Genomic DNA, 10,850 nt, shown 5'->3' with positions numbered 1-10,850 from the left:
GACAAGTTAGCAGATGTGAAGAACAGTGAAGAATATAATAAAAACAGGGAACACAGGATCATTTAAGTGAAAAACGCAGTGAAAAACACAGTGAAGAATAGATTACAGATGTTCGGCACATCTGCTTACTTGTCGGGGTGATACACTGTCCCGGGATCCGCTCCTCTTCTTCCACTGAAGTCTCCCCGTGCTGCCCGATGTCTGTGTCCCCCGTGCTGCCCGATGTCTGCCTCCCCCGTGCTGCCCGATGTCTGTCTCCCCCGTCCTGCCCGATGTCTGTGTCCCCCGTGCTGCCCGATGTCTGTGTCCCCCGTGCTGCCCGATGTCTGTCTCCCCCGTGCTGCCCCTAACAACCAATCAGATCTCTGCTTGTTTTTCCAGAGCAGTCTCAAAGATAAAAGCCATTACCATTAACCATTTCAGATTCTGAAATATAAATTATTGTTCCCTATTTTAATAGAGCTATGTTGTGAAACTAATTAAACTCAGGAATATAAAAATCTGAGTGACAACAATCATGCGAGCCGTAATGGCGGTCCTATTGGTTGTCAATCAGGTTTTCCAGGTTAAAAAAAAAACAAAATAATCATTGTCTGAAAGTTTGTGGTGAGATTTTTCATATTTTGGGAGAATTTGCTGTGAGGGGAGAAGCGGCTCCATTAATGTCAGCTGTGAAATATAATGATTTAATGCTGACAACTTTGTCTTCCCCGTAATGGAGGGACATCTGTGTGGGATACGGCCGGTGGCAGATGGGAGCTAGGCCGGCTCTGCTGCAACGTGAACAGTCTGACAGGTGGCCATGCTGCAGAGCGCGGGCCGGGAGATAGCAGATACGGCCGAGGACAGATGACTCTCCTGTCCCACTAGACAGATCTCCTTATTCAGGGGCTCCGTCCACATAATGACCATGGGAAATGGAGACAAGTCGTGTTTTGTGTCTCCCATGAATGGTCCGGGATCTGTAACACGCCGCAACGTCATGTTTCCAAAACAACATATCATTGGGGGATAATTAGGCAAAATCTTGTGAGTTTTTTGCTTGTTTTTTTCCCTATGGGAAGATCCAGTTTTACTAATACAAAGGTCTCTGGTTTTACATAGGAGAGAAGCTGAAAGTGAACCTGCCCGATGTCTGTCTCCCCCGTGCTGCCCGATGTCTGTCTCCCCCGTGCTGCCCGATGTCTGCCTCCCCCGTGCTGCCCGATGTCTGTCTCCCCCGTGCTGCCCGATGTCTGTCTCCCCCGTGCTGTCTGATGTCTCCCTGCTGCTTGATGTCTGCCTGCTGCCGTTCCGCGTATCTTCCGACAAGTAAGCAGATGTGCCGAACATCTGTAATCTATTCTTCACTGTGTTCTTCACTGTCTTTTTCACTTAAATGATCCTGTGTTCACTGTTTTTATTCTATTCTTCATTGTTCTTCACTGTGTTTTTTTAATTAAATGCTCGATCTCGAGCAGGGGAAATACTCGTCCAAGCAACGAGCCGTTTCGAGTACCTTAATACTCGAACGAGCATCAAGCTCGGACGAGTATACTCGCTCATCTCTACTTGTATCCTCTCCTTTTTATAACCCCTCACATGGCTTGTGTCCCCTCCTGTATATAACTCCACACATGGCTTGTATCCTCTCCTTTTTATAACCCCCTCACATGGCTTGTGCCCTCTCTTGAATATAACCCCTCACATGTCTTGTATCCTCTCCTGTATATAACCCCTCACGTGGCTTGTATCCTCTCCTGTATATAACCCCCTCACATGTCTTGTATCCTCTCCTGTATATAACCCCTCACGTGGCTTGTATCCTCTCCTGTATATAACTCCTCACATGGCTTGTACCCTCTCCTTTTTATAACCCCCTCACATGGCTTGTGTCCTCTCTTGTATATAATCCCCTCACATGTCTTGTATCCTCTCCTGTATATAACCCCTCATGTGGCTTGTATCCTCTCCTGTATATAACCCCCTAACATGGCTTGTATCCTCTCCTGTATATAACTCCTCACATGGCTTATATCCTCTCCTGTATATAACTCCTCACATGGCTTGTACCCTCTCCTTTTTATAACCCCCTCACATGGCTTGTGTCCTCTCTTGTATATAATCCCCTCACATGTCTTGTATCCTCTCCTGTATATAACCCCTCATGTGGCTTGTATCCTCTCCTGTATATAACCCCCTAACATGGCTTGTATCCTCTCCTGTATATAACTCCTCACATGGCTTGTATTCTCTCCTTTTTATAACCCCCTCACATGGCTTGTGTCCTCTCCTGTATATATCCCCTCACATGGCATGTGTCAACTCCTGTATATAACCCATCACATGGCTTGTATCCTCTCCTGTATATAACCCCCTCACATGGCTTGTATCCTCTCCTGTATATAACCCCCTCACATGGCTTGTGTCCTCTCCTGTATATAACCCCCTCACATGGCTTGTATCCTCTCCTGTATATAACCCCTCACATGGCTTGTATCCTCTCCTGTATATAACCCCCTCACATGGCTTGTATGCTCTCCTATATATAACCAATCACATGGCTTGTATCCTCTACTGTATAAAACCCCTCACATGGCTTGTGCCCTCTCCTGGATATTCCTTTACATGGCTTGTGTCCTATCTTGCATATAACCCCTCACATGGCTTATATCCTCTCTTGTATACAACCCATCACATGGCTTTTATTCTCTCCTGTATATTACACCTCACATAGCTTATATCCTCTCCTGTATATAACCCCTCACATGGCTTTTATTCTCTCCTGTATATACCCCCCTCACATGGCTTGTATCCTCTCCTGTATATAACCCCTCACATGGCTTGCATCCTCTCCTGTATATAACCTCTCACATGGCTTGTGTCCTCACCTGTATATAACCCCTTACATGGCTTGTGTCCTCTTTTGTATATAACCCCTCACATGGCTTGTATCCTCTCCTGTATATAGTCCCTCATATGGCTTGTATCCTCTCCTGTATATAACCCCCTCACATGGCATGAATCCTTTCCTTTATACAACCCCTCACATGGACTTTGTCCTCTCCTGTATATAACCCATCACATGGCTTTTATCCCCTCCTATATATAACCCCTCACATGGATTGTGTCCTCGCCTGTATTTAACCCCTTGCATGGCTTGTGTCCTCTCCTGTATATAACCCCATAACATGGCTTGTGTCCTCTACTGTATTTAATCGCTCACATGACTTATGGCACCTCCTGTATACAGCCCCTCATATGGCTTGTATTCACTCCTGTATATAACCACTGACATGGCTTGTATCCACTCCTGTATAAAACCCCTTCACATGGTTTGCACCCTCTCCTGTATATAACCCGTCACATGGCTTATATCCTCTCCTGTATATAACTCCTCACATGGCTTGTATCCTCTCCTGTATATAACCCTCACATGGCTTGTATCCTCTCCTGTATATAACCTCTCACATGACTTGTGTCCTCTCCTTTAAATAACTCCCTCAAATGGCTTGTATCCTCTCCTTTATATAACCTTTCATATGGCTTATATCCTCTCCTGTATATAACCCCTCACATGGCTTGTGTTCTCTCCTGTATATAACCCATCACATTGCTTGTATCCTCTGCTGTATATAACCCCTCACATGGCTTGTGTCCTCTCCTGTATATAACCCCTCACATGGCTTGTGTCCTCTCCTGTATATAACCCCTCACTTGGATTGTGTCCTCTCTTGTATTTAACCCCTCACATGGTTTGTATCCTCTCCTGTATATAACCCCTCATATTGCTTGTATCCTCTCCTGTATACAACCCCTCACAAGGCTTGTATCCTCTCCTGTATATAACCCCTCACATGACTTGTATCCTCTCCTGTATATAACCCTCTCAGATGTCTTTTATCCTCTCCTGTATATAACCGCTCACATGGCATGTATCCTGTCCTTTATATAACCCCTCACATGGCTTGTGTCCTCTCCTGTATATAATCCCTCACATGGCTTGTGTCCTCTCCTGTATATAACCCCTCACATGGCTTGTGTCCTCTCCTGTATATAATCCCTCACATGGCTTGTGTCCTCTCCTGTATATAACCCCAGCCATGGCTTGTATCCTCTCCTGTATATAACCCCTCACATGGCTTGTATCCTCTCCTATATATAACCTCCTCACATGACTTGTGTCCTCTCCTTTATATAACTCCCCCACATGGCTTGTATCCTCTCCTGTATATAACCCCTAACATGGCTTGTATCCTCTCCTGTATATAACCCCCTCACATGGCTTGTATCCTCTCCTATATATAACCCCTCACATGACTTAAGTCCTCTCCTGTATATAATCCCTTACATTGCTTGTGTCCTCTCCTGTATATAACCCCTCACATGGCTTGTATCCTCTCCTGTATATAACCCCTCACATGGCTTGTATCCTCTCCTGTATATAACCCCTCACATGGCTTGTATCCTCTCCTGTATTTAACCCCTCACTTGGATTGTGTCCTTTCCTGTATATAACCCCTCACATGGTTTGTATCCTCTCCTGTATATAACCCCTCATATTGCTTGTATCCTCTCCTGTATACAACTCCTTTACAAGGCTTGTATCCTCTCCTGTATATAACCCCTCACATGGCTTGTATCCTCTCCTGTATATAACCCTCTCACATGGCTTTTGTCCTCTCATGTGTATAACCCCCTCACATGGCTTGTATCCTCTCCTATATATTAACCCTCACATGGCTTTAATCCTTTCCTTTATATAACCCCTCACATGACTTGTGTCCTCTCCTGTATATAATCCCTCACATGGCTTTTGTCCTCTCCTGTATATAACCCCCTCACATGGCTTGTATCCTCTCCTGTATATAACCCCCTCACATGGCTTATATCCTCTCCTGTATATAACCCCTCACATGACTTGTATCCTCTCCTGCCTATAACCCCTCACATGGCTTGTATCCTCTCCTGTATATAACCCCCTCACATGGCTTGTATCCTCTCCTGTATATAACCCCTCACATGACTTGTATCCTCTCCTGTCTATAACCCCTCACATGGCTTGTATCCTCCCCTGTATATAACCCCTTCACATGACTTGTGTCCTCTCCTGTATATAACCCCTCACATGGCTTGTATCCTCTCCTGTATATAACCCCTCACATGGCTTGTGTCCTCTCCTGTATATATCCCCTCACATGGTTTGTATCCTCTCCTGTATATAACCCCTCACACGGCTTGTATCCTCTTGTGTATACAACCCCTCTCATGGCTTGTATCCTCTCCTTTATATAACTCCTCACATGGCTTTGTATCCTCTCATGTATGTAACCCCCTCACATGGCTTGTGTCCATGTGAATTTGAGACATTTGCAATAAAAGTCTCAAAAAGAAACACAATTTGTGGCTACCAGGATAGGAAAAACTTGTATCACAAGTCTACTAATATTATCATACATAAGGTGCAAAAAGGACCTTTCAAATGTAACTAAAATTCTCCAAAGAAATAAAACTATGATACATGTCCCCCAATGATATTAACAGATAAATGTAAAGTTATAATTGGCTACATCTGTTTCAAGATATATTTATCACAGGTAGGGATGAGCCGACCCAATCGAGTTCGGCTTCGCCAGCGTCCTTTCAAATGGTTAACGCCAATTGCCGGTTTTGCTATACCCAAACTAGCTGAAGTCTTGGTTCGGTTGCGGTCTACTCATCACTAATCACAAGCAGTAACCAATGTACAATGTTTGCTATGGACCTCAGCTATATTGTATCATGTATAATATTGGTCCTGCCATATTGGACAGATATATATTATGGGTTTTTGGGCTTAGCTTTACCCTAAAACCTAATATAACTCTACATCCATCATCCAGTCTGTTACTCACCCGCCGCCTTCACTTCTCTGTCTGATCTTTACTCCTATAACACAAACCTCTTACATTCTCACAACTTCTCCTTATGTGATTTCATTTTTCTGTGATTTCCTATTGCCACATAGTTTATTAGTCCATAAATCTCATTATGAAATAAGTGATAATAAAGTTTTTCTCACGGAGTTCATCGTCTTCATTGTGGTGCATGTGAGTATGGCCCGTGCGACCAATTATTTTTTCTAAATGCGGCGTTTTTTCAGAATCCGTCGGGTTACCGTTCGGCCACGCCCCCCCATTTCTGTCACGTGCATGCCAGCGCCGATGCGCCATAAACCGATCGCATGCGCCAAAATCCCGGGGCAATTCAGGGAAAATCGGTGCAAATCGGAAATATTCGGGTAACACGTTGGGAAAACGCAAATCGGGCCCTTAGTAAATGACCCCCTATATGTTCAAGTGATTCAACATTACTGCTACTCACTTTTGTGCTGTGTGCAGACTCTCTGTAATTCTTTGTTTACGTATCTTTGCTCAGCTGAATAGGAGGTGCTGTAGCAAGTGATTATGACTGATCCTGCTCCCTCCCCATCTCCTCCTTATGACTTCAAAGAGGTTTGCCCATGGAAGAAAGTTCTCAAATTTTATTCCCCTAGAGATATTTACACAACAAAGAACATTTTTAACCTCCTTAATTTACATTATTAATACATTTTATTGCTGTTTTTGGTCCTATCACTCATGGATGTTCAGTGTAAAATTCCAGAATGTTGGCAGGCACTAGCTGAGCAGACATTTCTTGATTCCTCTGTACTATGAGATGCTGTGTGCTGACAATGTGCTTAGATTATCAGCATACAAGGTTTAGCTTTACTTTCATTCTGAACAATCTAGAGTCACGAGACAGACACAATGAAACACTCAGCTCTGCTATCTTACCTATATAAAACACAGACAGCACTGTTATGCCTCCCCCACCCCTCAGGTCAAGACCTTATCTGTATGTAGCGTGTACAGTAAGTCTCTGCACACTCCTGCTTGCTGGCAGGAAGTGCCTGTGTCTGATCTCATCTTGTAATGCAGGGGGGGGGGGGGGAGACAGAAGGCAGAGAGGTCTGCAGTGTGCAGAAAAGAGAAGCTATTCATGTAAAAAAATCCAACCATAGGCAGGGCAGAAGATTTACTGTTGTATCCAAGAGCAAGAAAAATTGTGTATACCAGGACTGATAGAGATAGGTTGGACTTATATCTGAGAAAAGCTGGATTTTTGTTAATAACAGTGAAAAAGAGAATGTGTTATGTCAATATTTTAGTATATTTAAGAATGTTGTCTTTGTGGGAATACCCCTTTAAGAAAATCTCTTTTGAAACACCTGGTAGAAATAATAATGTGTAATGTAATTTGATACACTTATACATATACCTATGAACATTTACTCATTTATAAACTTTGTCAAGAAAAATAAATAAAAAAACATCCTATGATTATTATTAGCAATGAGCAGTCCTGAACACATTCAATCCCGAACTTGAAGGGGGCGAGTTTATGGTTCTCCTAGCACCTATGGTTTGGTTAAAGAATTGAATAGATTTGGGGATGAAGGAGTTGTGGAATCTCACAGTTCAGCAGCACATCTGATGGTAGCGATCGCTGATGGAACTCCATTACAGTTGTATTCTCGGGGACATTTGGGGCTGTTTATAGTGATCTCTCCAAATTTGTGGAAGCATCTGTCTTTCCACACATGATCAAAAAAGCATAGGGGAACTCCGATTGTGCTCTGTGCCCATTTAAAGGGGTTCTCTGGAGGTTGAAAAACATGGCTGCAGTCTTCCAAAAACAGCACCTCACCTGACCATGGGTAGTGTGTGGTATTGCAACTAAGCTCCATTCATTTCTATACAGCTGAGCTGGTCAGGTGTGGTGCTGTTTTTGGAAGACTGCAGCCATGTTTTTCCTCCTGAGAACCCCTTTAATGATTTTAGCCTTTTTTTGTCCCTTACCATTGATAACACCTCCCCATGGTGTGACCTGTAAATTGGAAGTGACGTCTTGTGGTCTGAAGGGACAACTCAAGTAAATCCTATGACCTCTCCAAACTGGATCTACTAGATTGACGTGGGAAAGTTTATGGGTTTCTGGAAGCCGATATTTTAAGAATATAAAACCCACCTATAGTTTGAGAACAGACAGATATAAGGGGGTGGGGGGTGAGGCAACTGGATAGAACATCTGAAATACCCAGAAGATGGAATTCTAATACTGATGCTGGATTTGTATCTTGCAAATATGAATCTTCTCTGTCAATAACAATTAAAAAAAAACTAAAAGGGACCAAAATATTAAAGGTATTAAAGTATATAGAAGAACATTGCATTACAATTTCTAACACATTGGGGCTCATTTACTAAGGGTCAAAACGCTGCACTTTCCCGAATAATTTGCCCTGAATTGCCCTGGGTTTTTGGCGCACGCAATCGGATTGTGCCGCATCGGCGTCGGCATGCACGCAACAGAAATCGGGGGGCGTGGACGGCGGACAACCCGTAGGATTCGGAAAAACCGCAGAATTTAAAAAACGATTTTTGTCGCATGATCAAGCGCTCACATGCACCAGGAAGAAGACCTCGGCACAGCAGCGACACCTGCAGGAACTCTGGCGCACGATCTTAGTGAATCCCGGCAGACCAGAATCCTCGTGGGACAACGCACCGCGGGATCGGGACAGGACCGGGTAAGTAAATGTGCCCAATTGTGTTTTTGTGGCAAGTGTACAAAATGGGGATTCTTGGAACTATAAATCTTTCATCGGGCTACTATCTCCCCATCATGTCTTCTCAGGTCATCTTACGCGAACTACAAATCACAAACTGCTGACAAGATGGATGTTATACACATAGTGAGAATTACAGTATTCAGCATCATTTTCCTTCTTGGGATTATCGGGAATGGATTAGTCATCTGGATTGCCGGATTCAGGATGAAGAAGACAATCAGTTCCGTGTGGTTCCTCCATCTGTCCATCGCTGACTTCCTGTGTTGTGCTTGTATTCCGCTTTGGATTGCTGATTCGGCCTCCTCCGGTGGTGTGTGCCTATCATTACCTATTTCCTGCTTATTGAATTATATTCTGCTGTATTTAACATTTGGCACCAGTATTTCCCTCCTGACGGCCATGAGTATTGATCGCTGGGTATCGGTCATGTGGCCATTTTGGGCTAAAGTCCATAGGACACAGAAACGGGTGCGAATCCACGTAGGGATTATCTGGTTTCAGAGTCTTATTTGGACTGGATTAATGTTGGGAATTTTTGGTTATCACTATTTTTATAAAAAATTTAGTTATAATTCATTTCTGTCCATCAACCTGATCATGTTAGTTATGCAGTTTGTGATTCCTTTTCTCATCATCGTCACCAGTTATGTCACCATTTTCCTCAAACTTAGAAAAAGTAAGAGACTCCAGAGATCCCGGAGACCCTACAGGATCATCGCTGCTGTTATATTGTGTTTCTTTCTCTGCTGGGCTCCACATCACATCTTTGTAATACTATTCAGGCTTCATTCACACAATTATCACCTCTACATAGCACATTCTATTACAGACTTCCTGGCTTACCTTAACAGTTGCCTCAACCCAATTATTTATGTCTTTATGGGCCAGGATTTTAGACAGGGTTTCCTGAGATCCATCCCCTTCAGGGTTGAAAAAGCTTTAAGTGACCCTCCTGATGACCCCTGCAGAGAACAAGAGGAGGGGGAACCTGTGGAACCCAATACACATGTATAACCCCTTATGATGACACTCTCATGGGGACCTGGTCCTTCTATAGGCTGCTTGTGACATCAGCAATCTTATGACATCACCAATGACATCACATTCATTCCCTGTGCAGAGGAAGGTTGAAGACATTATATATTTTCATAAAGTATATACAGTATATATAGATAAAAGGTAACAAGGACACAATAGACCCTATACATGAGATCCGTGTTCTAGTTGTATAGTATATGGGAATAAGAGGAAAATGATTGTATAAAAAATTTATACATTTAATAAACAAAAATAGAAAACATTAATAAAACGCATGTTACCACTATCATCATTTCTCATAATTTATTTAGTAGCCAACCCTGGACCTGTCCACTGTAAAGCCTTATCAAATACCGGAAAATGTTTGGATTCTTTGTTGATGATTATCCACCTATAGGAGCAGCATCTCCAGAGAAGGGGAGACACGTAAAGACAGCTGATCACATATAGAGAGGTGCTGGAGACAGATTCATTTGAGAATTCATTGATGACAGAAAGCGCATGAATTTCCCCTTTGCTGCCAGTTTTTTGGCTTCCCCGACCCGCACTCCAATATAGATAGGTCGGGACAGAGAGCGGGAGTGAATCGGGGCAGGAGGAGGACAGGGAGCTGGGGAGGGCAGCAGTGTGAATGTCCTGCCGAAACATTTACTAGAGTTTTCGGCGTAAAAATGTTGGAGTCCATAGAAAAAAAAACTACACCAGATCCAACCTGATCTACAGGTCGTAACTGGTGGAGTTTGCGCCCGTATTCTGGAGCCTTATAGTGAATACAGGCACCGGACAGCCAGCAGGGGCAATTTTTTCTAAATGCCAGTCTTTATAAATTCCACCAATTGTATTCTTCACCGAATATGAATTTTCAACAACTTGCAGCATTGTGATGGTTACTTTTTAAATCTTTAGGGTATGTGTTACCTATCTATATAAGAAAAAATAATCACAGCCAAAAGAAATAAAGTAGTTATGAGGCTGTCACCAAAAGAGTCCAAATGTATACAAAACAACAACGGCACTCCCAAAGTAAGGTTATAAAATAGTGGATTTTATTCCATCTCCCACAACGTTTGTCAAAGTCGTAGTGAAAGTCGATAAATATTTCTGGGTACATGTGCATGACATCATCTCTGACATCACAGGAAATGCAAATACATGGTGCAGTGTATAAAATAATACA

At 43.1% G+C, this 10,850-nt stretch overlaps 1 protein-coding gene across 1 annotated transcript; it reads left to right on the top strand.

The window, feature by feature from the left end:
• The first annotated feature begins 8,738 nt into the window (after window positions 1-8,738).
• Window positions 8,739-9,744, top strand: LOC140065831 (C5a anaphylatoxin chemotactic receptor 1-like). Its single transcript, XM_072113387.1, has one exon. It carries the CDS (start codon window positions 8,741-8,743, stop codon window positions 9,647-9,649), a length of 909 nt encoding a protein of 302 aa, XP_071969488.1. The 5' UTR covers window positions 8,739-8,740; the 3' UTR covers window positions 9,650-9,744.
• The last annotated feature ends 1,106 nt before the right edge of the window (window positions 9,745-10,850 follow it).

The sequence above is a fragment of the Engystomops pustulosus genome, chromosome 6 (assembly GCF_040894005.1).
Source record: "Engystomops pustulosus chromosome 6, aEngPut4.maternal, whole genome shotgun sequence".
NCBI classification, from domain to species: Eukaryota; Metazoa; Chordata; class Amphibia; order Anura; family Leptodactylidae; genus Engystomops; species Engystomops pustulosus.
Note: the sequence above shows the minus strand (reverse complement) of the source record. Positions and strands in the feature narration are given on the sequence as shown.

Coding starts and splice junctions, on each gene's coding strand:
- LOC140065831 (XM_072113387.1), top strand. CDS start 8,741: ATGGATGTTATACACATAGTGAGAATTACAGTATTCAGCATCATTTTC.